This window comes from Amblyomma maculatum, chromosome 9 (assembly GCF_055883805.1).
Source record: "Amblyomma maculatum isolate TAMU_Amacu chromosome 9, ASM5588380v1, whole genome shotgun sequence".
Classification (NCBI taxonomy): Eukaryota; Metazoa; Arthropoda; class Arachnida; order Ixodida; family Ixodidae; genus Amblyomma; species Amblyomma maculatum.
The window spans coordinates 114187281-114204200 of record NC_139352.1 but is presented as its reverse complement, the minus strand read 5'-3'; the positions used below and the strand labels follow the sequence as shown (position 1 = coordinate 114204200).

The window sequence follows — 16920 nt, the reverse complement described above, 5'->3', positions numbered from 1 at the left end:
CCTCCTATGATTTATGATGCAGTTGCAAAAAATGCAAAATGCACCAACAAAGTGATTGTCTCACCTATGCTGATAATGAGGAGGAACAGGAACCTACGCAAAAGATTCCTTACAGACAATGGCGTCCCTTTGGAACGTCATTTTTACTGAAGGTCTGCCATTTGGGTACAATAATAATAATAATAATTTGTTCGCAGGAAAGGAAGGGCACGGTATCTGTCACACTTGCTCTGTGGGCACCTGAACTCATTCTTAAGGGAAAGGAGGAAGGTAGGAGTGAAAATGGAAAAAGAGAAAGAGAAGCCATAGTCGAGGGCAGCATAGTATTTATGACTACCTGGGGAATGTTTAACATGCACTGACATCACACAGTACACTGATACCTCTCCGATTCGGCTTCACCGAAACGCAACCGCCAGCTGTCGTGATCGAGCCCAAGCGCAGTAGCCGGGCATCTTAACGATTGCACCACCGAGGGGCCCACTTGGGTATTTGCAGTAGTCAAAGCACCCTACATAAAGATGTGAACAAAATATGCTGTGAACCAGTTGAATCTTACTGATCTGAATTTTTTCTTCAAAGAAATCAGTATTGTAAGCTACTCTGTTGTCGTTAAATGTTTTGAAGTTTGTCATTTACTTCTCTTTTTTTTTTTGGTTTGACCCAGTTATAACAATCATTAGTTATACCAGTGATATTTTCTTGCCTTTTCAGTGTTGTTATAAGGGGTTTTGACTGTATTAATTATGTCAAATATAGTAGGGGGCAGCTACAGCACCATCAGCTTTACTATGTATGCTATGGTACATTCTGGGTCTATTTTTGTGGGCTCTTTCAGCTCAGGTAGCCAGGTGTGAGGCTGATGCAAAGCATTCCAATCTTGCGCCTTCGTTCGCGGACTTGGTAGTGTTCATTTCACTTATCATCTTGCACCTTGGGAAAGTGTTTCACATTCCAATTGTTGCCTGCTGCCAGGTTCCCCCAAAGCCGGCTCCCGACCGGACATTGGTCAAAAAGCCCGGAGTACCAGTCATGGCCGGCGGCATTGCATCTGCGACCGGGACCGTTCTCCGGCCCACACCACCCCCCGTGCCGCCTAACAAGCCCATACTTCAGCGCAAGGACCTGGGACCGAAACCACCCGTGCCACCCCGCACGGTGCCAGATGCACAGGTGGGTGGCGGCTTCGGCGCAAGTCCCGCCCGCTACACCTCTCCACACTGCACAGTGATGTCTTCCCAAAGGGGGGCCCCCGTGCCAAGCCTCGACCTGTTTGGACCCGAACTGGCTGATTTTCAAAGCCTACTGGTCTCCATGGCAATGGACAAGCCCAACAGTCCTCTGCGAGGCGGCTCTTAGAGGCGTTTTTGAGGGGCTTGGTCCTTTGCTCACTTCGTCAATTTTCGTTTGCTTTCTTTTCTGTAGTTTTCTTCTAACCGTCAGCCCTGGCAGCTAAAGAAAGCCACTCACCTCTTCTTCCAATCACTTTCATGAAAAACTGCATTGAGGTAGCCGACTGTTGACCACATGACTTACAAGTTACTAAGATGTGGTCTTTGGCTCATGGGTGTCTTATATGTTGTTAGGCCTACGTGTTGACCTTTGTCACTGGAGGGTTTGGCTTTAGTGGTAAATGCAAAGCCTGTTGTTTTGTTGCAGTGTAGAATAGTGTTGTAGAGACTCGATGAGGTTGGTGCTTACAGCACCTGTGAGCAAGTAAATGCGTGCAGCGTATCCTAGTTTATGGTTCCTTTGAGCAGTGGACAAGAGGTGGAGCTATATACCGCTTATGGCTGTCATCTTTAAAAGTTGCATCATGAGAACTTTTTCTTTGTTTTTAAGTGATCTTTGTCTTAAGTAGTAATCTCCGCAAATTAAAACACATATTTTGTTAAGATGGAATACAGTCAAAAGAGCCATACTTCATGTCACAGTGAAACTGCTCCTTCATTAAGCTCTAGGTTGTTAAAGACATCAATTAAAACATGCTTGTTTAGAAATCACTATTATGTCAATTTATTGTGCCATACAGATACTTGAAAGGAGTAAGTCATGTACTGATCTTTTTAATGCTGATGCTAGTTCCACACTTTGATTTGGGGTGACATTTTCACACTCTCAGTGTGTGTGTGTGCATGTGTACGTGTGTGCGAATATGCATTTGTCTGTTACACCCTGTGGAAGCTTGTTAATTTGAACCTCGATAATTTGAATTTTTTAATCATTCGCGTAGCAGTACTTGGTCCGGCCAAGCTCCATAGAAGTCAGTGCAAAAAAAAAAAAAAAGCCCGCTAATTGGAACACGAGTAAGTTCCGCCATGCCTGGCACATGACCAAAGAAACACCTCCAAAACAGAGAGAGAAGATAAAGCCAAATACTAAATCCAAAGCATGGCCAGCACTGTCTGGCTGTGCCAGAGATTAAAGGGATGGTGGCCATGGTGACGGCTGCCAGCTCTCGGTTCCGCATCACCTCCGAGACTTGCAAGCGAGTGCTCGTTAACCCTTTCGCTGTCTGGCGTTTCTGGCCGTGACGCACCCCTAGTGTCGGCTTTGTTTCAGGGAATGAGTATATCACGGAACAAGCACAGTGATTTATTTTCGATTATGATTGCTATGCAAATAACATAGTCATCGGAATATACACATTTTAGTGTTCTGCAGGTATTATTAACATCATCACATTAGCCTGATTATAAATTAGATAAATGAAGATAAGAAAAAACTGCTCGACACTTCTTGGGAGTCCGATTTGGAGCTCAGCTCGTATTTATAATGAAAAGAGCCATCCAGTCTGTAATCAAAGGTCTCGCGCGGACAGCCATCCGAAAGTAACCACGCTCATGGAGGGCGTACATCCAGTGGCCCACACAATGGAAAGAAAGAGCACATTGGGAAATCAAGATGACGGAGGCAGGTGGAAAGAGGCTAAAACAACCTCCTTTGCTGCTGCTAGCTGCAAGCAAGGGCATGGCAAGAGAGAGCGAAAGCAGCGATCGAGTCATCGACCTATTGGAGAGGCAACACCGCAAGCCCTTAAATGTGACGCGTCATTGCAGACACGCCAACAGAATAAAAATAAAAAGCCTGCCAACCTGCAGCAGGTGGCAGAACGACCCTTGAACCCCTAACTGCACGCACGCACCATGAAACGCGTGCACCACATGATCAATTAGCGCGATAGAGTAGCGCACGCGGAGCGACCGCGCCCCCCAGCAAAGAAGGTGGCGGGGGTGGGCGCGTTCGCTCCATACTGTTCAGTATATTCGTACCAACACAACACGGGGCGAAAATATGAACTTGTAGAAAGATGTTACAAATGGTGCAGCCTGTCCATGTGCGCCAACTTCGCGCTCAGGCGTGAAGTTTTGAATGCACGATAGAGTACGTACCGGTACGTCGGTGGCTCTGTGGAGGGAAAGCGCGAAAACGTACTGGTATGTTCGTGACAGCGAAAGGGTTAATGTGACACGATACCCAGAAATGTGGCGCAACAAACACAAACACAAGCGAAGAGACACAACACACGCCACATTTCTGGGTATCATGCAGCACCAACTAGCCCCTCAAGCCGTTATTTTGAGGTTAATGTGACACCCGTTAATTTGTAAATACAGTTACGGCTTACCTTCGGCATGGTCCCAGCTGATACATATAAAGCTATGGTGTCGAACGGGCGCTATGGGTTCAGGCATGACGAAACACTGACGGCTTTGTGTCTAATAATAGGCTGGCTACTTAGTTTTGGTTTTGCATTTAGAAGCTTCGCGCCGTTCACGCTAGCCTGCAGCGATGGCGCCTATTGGCCGCGCATCAACCAGCTAACCAATCACAGTTGCCCAGTGTTTTGAAGTACCATTTTTAGTACTAGACGTTTTCCACTGTTCAATTGGCATGGTTCTGGTGGTTCTTCCACTGCTCCAAAAATATGCGCTTGTCAAGTGCCGTTCAATGCGTTATGCGGCGAAGTCTTGCGCACGACTTAGGCTGCTTGTCAAGGGGCACTGTTCCTACTGCGTTGCACCATGAAGGATGCTTTGACACACTCCACAACGTGCACGCAATGAAGCATTGACGCTAATGCTCAAAAAAATAATCATTGCCATGTTGCTCTCGTGTGAAATGCAGGCGACCATTGCCTTATTTTCGTCAGATAAATTTATCGTAATGCAAGTTGTTCTTGTTAGCCATTCGATAACTCACACTTTTTTCAGTCCCAGGCAGTTTAAAATAATGAGCTTTTACTGTACTATGTTTTGCTGAAGAGCACCTTCCTTCAACTTCAGTAAACTGCGCAACCTTCAGCTGTGCCAACCAGTCAAGCATGCATTGGCACCTGTGGAGCGAAGTAATGTTGCTTCAAATTGACTGGTAGTGCATCTGCACAGTGACTTTTCAGTTGATGATACCAGGCTGCACTGAAGAGAGCACATACTTGTTTGCCACCAGTTCTCAACTCTGACCTGTACTTATTGACTTCACATCACTGGTTGTCATGCACTCTTCAGGAAACACCTTGGCCTGCTGTTTCTGTCCACAGACTCCTTGTTCAAACAGGCATTGATTCTGAAAAGTTTGCTTGATGGACAGTCAAACCTTAATGGCTCTTCATCCAACAGCATAAGAAAATTGCTTCGAGCCGATGAAGTCAGAGCCAAACGCATGATGCCTTCATTGCTGTCAGTTTAGTTTTCTACCTCATTCCTTGCTAGACGTAGCTCTCTATTTCTTTCTTTCTTTCTGCTTCTCTCCTTTTGTACTTCACAGGGTAGGTCATTTTTTGTACTACCTGTTTTACAGGGCTTATTGCAACAGGGTTGGCTGCTCTTTAGTAGCATATGCAGTTTTCTGCCGAGTTCCGGGGTTTGTCCATGGGCAGTAAATAGTGCATGGGCAGGTGACACTAAATTAAACTGTAAATTGCATTAATTATTGATCTTTTGAGAAGTTTTTGGTGTTCATGCTTTTCCTAAGCATAGTTACTGAGTGTTGAACTTTTTCGTTTTTCTTGGAAAAGACAACGCTTGGTTTTAGTTTATACATCTCATAATTCTCGTCCCTATGATAAAGTGCTTGTAAGGCTGCAGAGTTAAGTACACCAAGAAAAATTTTACACTGAGCTATTAATGGCTCTTGGTAAATTTGAAGGCTAGGGAACGCATTCTTAATGGAGGCTTTCGCCTTTTTTTTTTTACTATTTGATGTAACTTCGTCTAAGCTGTTCATTATAAACATTTTTCATCCACCTTTTTGTCTGCCTCTAGTACCCTGCATTTCCTTTCTTTCATTCCTCTTCAGCATTAGTGCATTCTAGGCCTGTTTATTTGCATTTCAGTATGTTTATTGACTGCCTGTGTTGATGAGCATGCATGTATGTACGGCGTTAAGCGACTGTGCTAACATACGGTGTGTTTGGTGCCAGAACCTTGTGCACAGTACGGTTGCATTGTACTGGAACTCGCACTTGCATCCTTGGAATCATTGTGCCTCTTCGAGACGTGAATGCATGGCAACCTGTGTTCCCCTGCATGTGTGTGAATGACGGGTGCCAAGCTTCGTCACACCGAGCATTCCTCGAAACTGCCTCGCCTGAGCTTTCTTCGGGTGTCTCTGCGTTGTGCACGTGACCTTCAGAGTCCTCCTCCTCCTCACCTCATCCTGTGCACCGATCACCAGCCACTGGAGACCATGCACATCTCCCAGGTGATGATGCCTCGGGTCGCTGCGAGCTGAGCTCTTTAACATACCACTTGTGAAATGCACCCCCCACAGGCCACACTTTTTAATTAATGACAGTTCGTTGCTGAAGAATGATTTGCAATCCATTCAGATGGCCACTTATTTGTTCATTAAATGATATCAAAAATTATGAGTTCTGAGAACTGTCACACTATAAGTGGCAGTTGGAAAGGGCGCTGTCACGAACAGCCAGTTGCAACTAATTAGGCATGAGCATCTGTGTGCTCTCTTCTGGAGACTGGCGTGCCACAAATTTTCTTGCTGCATTGAGTGTGTTGCGCACAACTAAACTATTGTGACTAGTCACATTTGTTTGCCTTCAGCTTTTCATTTTTTCTTCATTACAGCATGATGAACAAAAATATATATAGCTGCCTTATTATTGTTACCCAGTGTGTGTGAACCTCGCATTCTCACCGTGCATGGGCAAGAGCACGTCTAACAGCATGGTCTTAAAATGCAGGGTAAGCAAAACAGTGCACAGGGTCTTTTTGGTATCAGTTGTAATCAACCAGCAGTGTTTCATCGGCATCACCGGAAGCACTCGTAGCAACGTTCGTCCCACTCGACAGAGGAATAATTTCAAACGAAGCAGGTTTCGTTAGAAGTCAAGCGTTTGCAGGTGCATACTGAGCATTATTTTGCATGAGTATTGAAAGAAGGGGTGGGATGCCCGACTGCTACGGATTGCCCAGTGATGTAATCACACCCCATTTCCTCCGGCTGTGAAAAGCTTTGGGCCTTGCTACAGTGCCAGGGATTTTATGAATTGAAAGCGTGTTTGGTTGCAAAGCTATGTATTTGTATCAGCGAAAGCTGGTCTGGAGTGGCAGACCCATTTTGGCGTCTCACAAGCCTGTCTTGGCATCTCTGTGCGAACGCATGCATGTCATTATATTCTGCTTGCGGTCTTCGATTCAATCGCATTCCCAGTAGTCGGTCGGTTTGGAGGATGCAAGCAACAAGCACGATAACACTGGCACAAGCATGTTTATAGACATTTTATGCATGCGATGAGATAACCATACGCACAAAATCCATCTTTGCTGACGTGTCGGGCCTTATAGCAGGCAATGATGCCCTCTTCTTCTGCTTGCAGCAGTGTCTGTACTGCCAAGGCAAGCTAGTTCTTGTTTGCGCTTTGTGACCTTGTCCAAAGTAGCAACCTAGTGGTCACACGTGAGCTTCCTCTTGCCAGCGAACAAATTCTGGGGGCGACATTTCAAGTCAGAGGATTCGATGACGCCAGCACGTAACTCATAAGCGTAACACTCACTACATCTGTGCCATCTATTATATCCAGGTCGGATTGGACACTGCCTACACCTCATGAGCAACTGCTTGCAACTTCCATTCCATTGGCGGCGCATTTGATAGTGTAGTGTTACATACTGCACCGCTTCACCGACACCTCCATTGTTATTGCAACCTGCGCTCGGATCTTTTATCGAGAGCACTCATCCCGTGAGGCTTTTATTCTTTCCTAACTCCACTTTTCTCCTTTCCACGTGTGGTGCTCCGTTGTGTGACATTGACTCCCAGTGTTGTACGCCCTCTATTTGGCTGTTAGTTACTAAGTTAATAAAGCTTTCGCTTTAATACCATATTTACTTGAGTGTAATGCAGGGAACATTTTTTTCCTTACCAAAAATGAAGTGAAATGTCAACCCCCGCATTATAATCGAATATAAGCGCACTGACCAAGGCAGACTGCACAGTCTGCCTTCATCACATTTTTTTCTTTCAAAGCGTTCAAAAAAAAAAAGAGAGTGAATGTTCTGGAAGTGGTGCATGTCGGAGATCGCAAGTTGCCTACACACTGCTGAGGCCATACAGCAGGAGCCAGTCGCAAAAAGTTTCTGCATAGATGGATAGTCCAACGACACTTCATGGTTGCTGCGGCCAGTTCCAGTTGGTGAAGGCTTCCAGAAATCCATGCTAGCAAGGATCAAAGCTAGGCTAGGGGCCCAGGGATACACATCCTGGTGGCAGTTTTCTTCTGCACATGTTAGTTATCTTTCATTTCTCGAGGTAGCATGCTCAGGATGCATTTGGCAGCTCCACTGGTGGTCGCTTGCTAGCCTTCGTTGCTGCTTGAGTTCACTGACTTTACATGCAGCTGGCACATCTCTCCGTGTACCCTTTTATGCTTTTGCATGAAAGTGCAGCACTTACCATAGTGGCTAGTTTCTGATAGCCCAGTGGGCTTAGCTGTTGCGTGCGAGGTAGTAGTCTAGTGTAGTAGGTTGTTTTTTTCTCTGTACATACATATATCTGGAAAGTTAGTTGGGGTAACGTTTCAAATGTGTGGGACACCTTCTTTCTGTTCTCCTTTTTATTTTATTTTGTTTCTGGGTTACCTAGTGCATTTGGTGTTGTGTTCACCCTCAACTTTTTGCCTTTCTTGCTACTTTTTCTCTCTGGCTCCTGTTTCATCGAGGCTTGACATTCCTTCCCCTGACATCGATTTCAGTAATTTGCTCAGTTTTCACTTCTCGTGTTCACGTTTTGAAAAGGGAAATTTGGAATCCATTTGTGCGTTATTATGCATTCTTTTCACAGTTTTAATGAGTTTGAAAATATATTAGCTAAGGGTTTGCACTGTTTTTATAATGCATGCCAGTGAAAAGGAATTTCACACATTATTCATGTTGTTACAGTCAATTTGGCAGGAAAGTTGTGAGGTAACAAGCGTCACATGTTAGCAACTTGTGCCATGCCGAAGATGGCCATTTGACTTGGACAGCGAGCAGGTCAGGTTTCTGTGGAATGTGGCGTTGATGCTTACTTGTGAGGAAATTTTTAACTCTAGGTGGGCTGCTACTTGATGCATGCTGAAGCAAACGGGGGAGCCCAAAATCATTCTTAAGTAGGCTTTATCATCCTCAATAATATCTTGCAGAAGCAGTTTTATATGTATGCAGCAGGACTGCCAACCACTTTATTGCATGAATAACAAGTTGGATTTTAAGTTATTACAACCTTTGCTGACAGATGCTGTACATTTTTAGTGTTCTGTGCATGTTTAATGTTTTAATTAGTCAATTCATTAGTGTCCTGTGCATTTGATCTTTTTTTTTCGTGCTCATTGTGCTCACCTACTATTCATCTTTGTTATCATAAATCCACTCTAATGATCTGCACTTAGTGGGTCTTCGAGAGAGCTGGGTTTCATTTCAACATGAGTGACTTGGCAGTGCTTTCTATTCCTACTGCTTCTGGTTAGTCAGATGTGCTTTTGTAGCTTCATAATGTATATGTTTACTGCCCCGTCAGCTGTAATTTTAAAGGAGTCCTGACATGAGCTGTTGCAGCACGGAAAATGCCATGTACCTGGGAAGCTTTGAGAGGCAGCGTGTTAGCATGACCTTGGCAGTTAAAGCCAAACTTTATCACAATTAACCGTAGTTGTAGAGCTTTTAAACTGCTTTGCGTGTTCTGGCGCTCGTCACATTTAGCACCGTGATCATATCTTAAGCAGGCACCTGTGCATACAAAAGTCACCGAGAAAGATAATGTTGGGACCCCCAGAAAGGCAGCCAGTTTTTGTGTGTAGTGCTTTTTTTTTACGCATTATATCAATTCCTGTGTATATATGCATTACCCCTGCGGCAGCATTTTCTTAAGCCCTTTTCCTCCTTTCTCTCTCTCTTCACTCTTCTTTCCACTCCCATTTTACGTCCTTGCAGGGTGGCGTGCAGAGGTGATAACATGCTGAGACTGCTTGTCTTTCGCTACGAACCCCCTCTCTTCCACCTGTCTCCGGCAGCTTGGTGTGGAAAAAAAAAGTGCGGAGCAAATGCCCTAGAGCGTGCTTCGGTTTGCTTGCTGGTCAGGGCGGGTGATGCTTTCCCTTTGCCCCATGCTACTGCTGCTGCTGCTGTTCCTGTGCCCCCGTTTCTTCTTCGCTTGCCTCAGCCGGCCTTGCTACCAACAACACCTCAAGGCAAGAAAGTGTCACAGATATGCCTGCAGAGAAGGACAACCTGCGAGGTTCTTGTTTCATTCTTGTGGAGAAAGAATGTGCAGAGTGGAAAATTTCTGCATGCATACTGGGCTAGATAGCAGCTTTTCGCTTGTGCGCATTCTTTCCTGCGAGTTTTGTCATGGGTTTTATTGAGAGGTAATCTTCGTGCTTGTACCGCCATTCAGAAAAATGGACGAGTAGCACTTCTATATCAGAAGCCGCCTTACTTGCCTATCAGTCATATTTGCCTGTGGTTATATTTGTGAAGTCATTTTATTTGACGTTTACATGTGTTCCACAAAAACAATGTTAGGAATGGTGGGCTTCTTTGGGTTGAACAAATTTTCCACTATAGTCAAGTTCGTTAAAGTTGAAATGTATGCCAGTGTTTTGGGGACACCTCTTAGCTAGTGTTGAACACTCCGTGTGCCCAGCTTGCTGAGATTTGCATTAAACCCTCAAATAACCAGCACAGCTAGCTTGTGGCGAAGTCATCTGCTGTACAAGCAATGCATGAACAGTTAACTAATGCTGGACCTCAGATGGGGCTTGTAATGCTCCTGGACAGGTCTCAGTAACTGGTAAGGTATCAGCACTTAACTATTTAGGTTGTCATTTAAGCTGCTGTGGTGACGCAAAGTTAGGCTGGTAAGTGTGATCAGTGGATTTTAATGAGCACTCGGGACAAACTCAAATTTCGCCCAGAGTGACGAATTATTATAATGTTAAAGAGGGCCGCTTTTGAATGGAGGCAAAAAGCAAGGTGTGTGTGCTGTGCGATGTCAGTGCACATTAAAGAACCCCAGGTGGTCGAAATTTCCGGAGCCCTTCACTACGGCGTTGCTCATAGCTTGAGTCACTTGAGGACTTTAAACCCCATAAATCACACTAAACCTAAAGTCAGAGGGGCTACTTCACTGGGGAAGGGGCTAATATTATCAGAAAAGGAAAAGAGGGTGGGTGTCACCACCATTGCCTGTTTTCACACATTGGCTTGCAGTAACCACTGTCACATGTTTGAATTGAAATGGTAGGGAAAAGTATTCCAGCTTTACCTAGTGGTTTTCTAGCAGCAAAGGTGTTTTTCGCAACCATACAAAACTTCAGCAGAAAAACAAATGTCCCAGCTGTATTGAATTTTATTGATCGTGCAGACACGACTGTGTATCTGTTTAATCTAACTGCTATGTCCACATTTTAACGGGCAGAGTGAGAGGCAAAATGGCTTCCTACATAATGTTAGGTTTACATCAGAATCTCATTTATTTGGTCAGGATGCTGCTTTAGCGTATAAGAATCCATTTATATGAGGAAAAACAAAAGGCTATTGCTGGAATGGCGCCTCTAATAATCTGTCTTAAGTTTTCCGCTCGAATAGTAGATTTAAACACCTTTCGAAATTCAGTTTTGAAGTAAAATGCAGTGAAATGAGAATGAAGAGCAAAGCGCACACTATGGTTGAGTTTTGCAGACCTGGCTTGACGAGTGCACAGAGTCCTGCAGTTTCCATTTTTCTTTTTCTGCCTGTATTTTATGAAATGGAATTAAGGTGCACAGATCACAGTGACAGCTTGGTTTTCAGTGGACCAGGTGAAAGGGGGACAGTTAGGCTACTGGTGCACCTAGTCTGATGCTTCGGAAGTACTTGTGAAGTCCTCAGTGGCAACATATCCTGACAATGGAGTCTTGCCTAACTTACTCATGGTAGGAACTAAAAAAAGTCAAGTGCCACTGTCAGTTTCTGGTGCAGATCCGATCTGAAGGACGCACGTGATATTCACGCTAGTCTACAGCAGCTGAAGGTTTCACTCGAACTTTATGCCCTGCGTTGTACTGTTATAAGTGGCTTCCGGAGCAGGAACAGCAGCAGTGTCTTGATTATTCCTCGAGTTTATCAAAGTGGAAGGCATCTACAGTTTATTTTCTATACCTTTTACCGCAGTCGAATTCCACCCTATGTGAATGTCACAGGATTGCAAAATATATTTGCATCATCAAAAACTGGACAAAATCTACGTGCTGAACTATGCGAAACGCATTCTTGCAGATCCGATTATGGCTGATGAGATTTATTTATGGCCTCGTGCCAGCTAGGAGCGCTTGCAGTGCTTGACGGCCACACCGTCAGTGAGGCGCGGGCCACATGCTTACAGCGTGTACCATGCAACTGGTGGTTGTGGCATTGCTGATATACACGCGGCCCTTAGTGGTTGTGGATGTGGTAGCAGCTCCCGCCTTCTTATCCATGTTCCATGCGGTCTGAATGCCCAAAACTGCGCATGTTGTACACAGCTCACTTCGGCCACCAAATTTTACTGATTCGTATCGCCCCGAAATTCGTATCGCCTGTGGTCGTCTCGTCAAGCTTCTACTGCACCATTATTTTTGGCTCGAGAAGACTGTGACTAGGAAACGTGCAGTGTAGTGTTGCAGACTACAAGCGTAGTGTGGAATGTAGAGTAGTGTGAAGTATAGCGTTGCTTTTGCTGAGCTGGGTTAGCGCAGCTGTTGCTTGTATACATGGCCACTCTCACTCCTTGTCCCGTGCTACATTTCCGAAGTTGGTTCATTTGACGGTGCCCTCTTCGCTTACAGTTCTGATTTCTCACAAGCACGAATATCCAAACGGGGCCGTAAGTGCAAAGCACTGGTACTTATTAGCGAGTTCTTGTTGAAAGCTGTCGTACACTCTTGTGGCTGTCAGTCAAGCAGCTTCGCAAACTCCAGGTTTTAAGGGTGTTAGTATTCGTACCTGCTGGAAATTGCGTGAATTTCGTGCTGTGTGCATCTGTAAATGTGTGAGAGACTCCTCAGCCCCGGTTCTTTAGATTGTGTTGTTTGGAAAAGTGGCATTTCAACACGTGTGTTAAATTTTCGGTGTCCGGAAAAAGACTTGGCACGTCAAGAGCCAGAGAGGTGCATGACTCCTTTTCGTCTCTCGTGTCCGCTTCAGATACGTAAAAGTCAAGCCTGTGTGTGTCATGGAATACTACTGGAATTTCAGATCAACATATAACACTCTTTCATTGTATGATATAATACTGTAATCACCTGTGCATAAAACAGAGACTTAATATTGCCATCGGGGGATCCTGCCACCTGTCTTGTCTGTGGAAATGCTAGCTTGCTTTAATGTACAGACGCTAACGTTTTATTTGCCAGTGAAAATGCCGTTTGCGAGCAAAAGTTTATGGAAGGTTACGGTTGAGATAAGTACTAATAGCCACGTACAGATGTCATGTGAGACTCAAGTTGCCTTTCTGTTCTTACGAGCTGTGTACTTATGCATTAGAGCTGCAAGTTTCTCCGTATAGGCACCAGTCAGTTTGTTCTTGCAGGAAGCATGTGTGACCTTTGCAGACGGAAAAGTTATGCTTCATGCTGTCTGACTTTGTACTGATGCTTGAGCACTTGTAGAGAACATATCTGTAAAGCGCCGTCTCTGTATTTGCTGTATAGGATTCCAATGTTGCACAGTGACGTTTGGCTGTTCCTAGTCTTGACTTGAGATGACAACAGGTTTACGTTCAGCTGGCATCACCTATGCTTGATGCTTTGGCACGTGCACTTAGTCATTGGTGCCTGTCAGACAGAATTGACAGAGATAGAACACGGTGCCTGAACAAGGTATGCAGACGCGGCACTTTGTTCAGGGTACCTGGAATGAGATACATGAATAAGGTACTTATGGCACAGTATCTCTTCCAAGCTATTTGGAATAACGTGTCTGAACAAGGTACCTAGAACATGCTATCTCTTCCAAGCTACCTGGAATAAGGTACCCAGAGCACAGCACCTTGTTTCCCATGTGGTTGTAACTGTGCGTCTATTGGAAAGGTTTATATTATTTAACCGGGCACTGAAGCTGCTTGCGTTCCTGCACATGGCATTTATCTCTACCGTGTTTTATGGCTGCTTTTGACACGCAAGCTCTCTACGAAACGATGGTGGGCTCTGTATATTTGCCAGGTGTATGTTGAACGTGCGAGTACCGTCGGCACCTTTTTGTTGTGACACCTTGAGGGAGGATGTTTTCCAGAGTTTCATCGAGTGTTCTCACCGGCCACTCTGTATACTTACATTCACTGCACTTCATTGTCATGCTCACACCTTTCCTCTGGCTCGATAGCTATGCACATCAAGGCTACAGCAGTTGGGGCACACTTGGAGAAATTTTATTCCACTTTGTCTTGGCTTGATGAGGACAAGGAGACTCAGGTCAGTCGTTTTGTTGTGTGGGGACCTGCATACTTAACTGTAGTGCCAAACCTTCTGTGGGCATGTTTTTGTGTAGTATTCAGCACGGGAATTCTCTGCATCTTCACTCTATCTTTTTCCCAGAACTGTGACTGGAACGTCTTCCAATTTAGACCCGTAGCCAGCTGCACTTGAAAGTGACGAGTCCTCATGCCATTGAAGCTGTTGCTTCTTTTCTCAAAACTTGTGTGGTCCGTCGCTGCACAGGCGGGCCTTGTCCTTATTGCTGTGAGTAATGCGGGCATCTAACACTGTGGTTTGAAAATATGTGCGTGTAAATTCTATCTTATTATCAGTACTCTCATTTCTTGCCAGGGCATGCTGCTACGTGTGTATGGAGTGGTGGCTGAGCTAGAACTTGTCAGGCTTCTGAATAATGAGTTAAGGCCATTCATGCGAGTCACATTATTGCTGGGATGTTTACTGCTAGTTAGTGAGCTTCTGTCCCATCGTGTGACCTTGTGCGGGTCGTTTGAGATGAGTTTATGAGCAGTGTTCCAGCATAATGACCTTGAGTCTTAACAAGACATTAACCTCGGCACTGCAGCGGAAGAAAATGGAGCAATTGCTTAGTTGTTGTTCACCAGTTATTGTCCTAGCCGCTCATTTGCATTGGCCTTGACTGTCATACTTTTGCGCTGTGCACACATCCTCGAGCATTCCGTCTGAGTGCAACAATTCAGAGCAGCTTTCCATCCACTGCAAGGGGTTATGGTGTCTCTTGCTGACCAGTGCCATATGGCATGGCCTGGGAGCATGAAATTCTACAGCTGTTATTTGCATTGTGCTCACTTGGCATACTTTTCAAGCCTCTTCACATTCATTACAGGGACTAGAAAACTCACTGTTAAAGCAGTCTAGACCAACAGAGTATCTTTCAAGGATATCAAAGGTCTAGGTTTTATCACCAAACAGGGCCTTGCTAAGTAGCTCAGGGCACAAATTGCAAAGAATGATGAATGATATAGACAGGCAAACCAAAATGGTAGGCCTAAAAATTGATATGCAGAAGAGTGAAGTAATATTCAACAGGCCCCGGAAAGGAACAGCGGAAAGGAAGGTGCTGGAAGTGGTAAGAGAATACATCTATTTAGGACAGGTAGTAGCCACAGATGCGGGCCGTGAAAAGGAGAGAGAGAGAAAAAAAACTTAATTGTCCACTGGAGTGGGCCGCAAGCCCTGGCCATGCACGGCCTCACTGCACTAGATGTTTGACAGTCCATGTCTCTGCAGCACATTTGCGGCCCACGTGATGGCGGTCTTCTGCCAATGTGGGTCTGTCACGCGCAGTAAGGCCTCCCATTCCTCCCAGGTGGAGAGCTCCAAGCCCGGCGGGGGAGGATCAGCGGAGCAATAACTAGGAGAATCAGATTGGGATGGAGTGCATTTGGCAAGTGCTCACAGACCATAACTATCAGCTTACCAGTATCCCCCCAAGAGGAAAGTATATAACAGCGTTATCTTACCGGTACTCACCGATGCTGCAGACATATGGAGGCTAACGAAAAGAGTTCTGCTTCAGTTGAAGACAATGCAAAGAGCTATGGAATGGGAAGTGGTAGATGTAACATTAAGAGATGGGAAGTGTGCAGAGTGGGTTAGGAAATAAACTAGACTTAATGCTATTCTAGCAGAAATCAAGAAGAAGCGAGCATGTGCAGGACATGTAGCGTGGAAATAGGATAACCAGGGGTCTCTTAGGGTAACCAGTTGGATTCCAAGGGAAGGAAAATGCAGCAGGGACCGGCAGAAAGTTAGGTGGGCAGATGTGATTAAGAAGTTTGCAAGGGTCAAGTGGATGCAGATAATACAGGACTGGATTGATTGAAAGAATATGGAGGATGCCTGCACCATGCAAGGGGTATAGTCTGGCTGATGATGATGATTACGGTGCCAGTGTGAGTACATCTGTTGCATCTGTTTTGTTCGCATCACATGAAGCTACTGAGAGTGTTAATGAAAGGAGATCATTGCTATTTCTTCAGCTTAGCGATGAAACCTTAAGTGATGGGCTGGTCACTGGATCTAGAGCAGAACCAGTGCTGGTGTAGTGCCTGTGCTCCTAAAATTTGCTGGTGTCTTTTCTACAAAGCGGTGTTAGAGGAATAGTTGCGTACAGACTAGTCTTGGGCTCATAACGTTTGTCCCCTGTCCTCTGTGTGGCTTGCGACAGGAGCCATTTGACAGTGCCCCAACCTTAGAGACCAACTGGATGTCTTGATTTCTTTTTTACCCAATAAATGAGCCAGAGGTAGGCTGACAACAAATAGTGAGTTAGTGGTGAAATCAGCTAGCTGTGTTTGTGGTCCTGGATGTCACGGAAGTAATTTTCAAAAAAAAAAAAAGAAACATTCATTTCTTTTGCTGTCGTGATTTCAAGGTGTCCTACATGTTTACAGCAGTTAGTGAGCCAGATTTGTGCTCAGTTTTCCTGTGCTGGCCTGGAATTGAACTTAGGGGCAGTGGCACCGAGCTGCAGACAGTGACTGCCTGAAGTGTGATCTCAACATGGCTATGTCTCCTTTCTTTCTTTCTTTCTTTCCTTCTTTCTTTCTTTCTTTCTTCGGTTTTGCTGTTTTTGTGTGAGGAATGTGAAGCAGCATAGCTGACTGTCACCACCTCATCATTATGAAATGCTTTGCTAGTGTGCCCGTCTGATTGTAACAAAATAGTAACATTTGACAGCCAATAGATGCAGGTGTAATGTTTACTTAGAGGAACTGATGAATGTGCCTGGTTGCCAAGAAAGGTTTCTTGAACTTTTTGACCATTCTTCTTGTATCTCCACACCAGTCAGTCATGACCGCAAGTTCTTTTATTGGGGCTGTCGGTTTAAACAAAAACAAATTCTAAGCTCAGCCTTGTCACCTTGAAGATAAAGCCTCCTAATATTTTCAGTGATCATGGAGAGAACATAATGTACTTGCCCAAAATATTTCATAGAGGTCACCAAAGAG

The 16920-nt window shown here is 45.0% G+C and overlaps 1 protein-coding gene across 3 annotated transcripts in view; it reads left to right on the top strand.

Annotated features, from left to right (window-relative positions):
- The window catches only part of Naus (cortactin binding protein N-terminal like nausicaa), a 57378-nt gene extending 41066 nt beyond the window's left edge, over window positions 1-16312 (top strand). The window contains exons 8-9 of one of the 3 annotated variants that reach the window (XR_014700790.1): window positions 976-5703; window positions 9429-16312. Coding sequence is in view for 2 of the 3 variants with exons in the window: in XM_084579416.1 (XP_084435542.1) it covers window positions 976-1359 (384 nt within the window). In the remaining variant the exon portion in view is untranslated. Of the gene's footprint in view, window positions 1-975 lie in introns of all 3 variants that reach the window. The other 2 variants (XM_084579417.1, XM_084579416.1) reach the window with 2 other exon arrangements.
- Window positions 16313-16920: the final 608 nt, after the last annotated feature.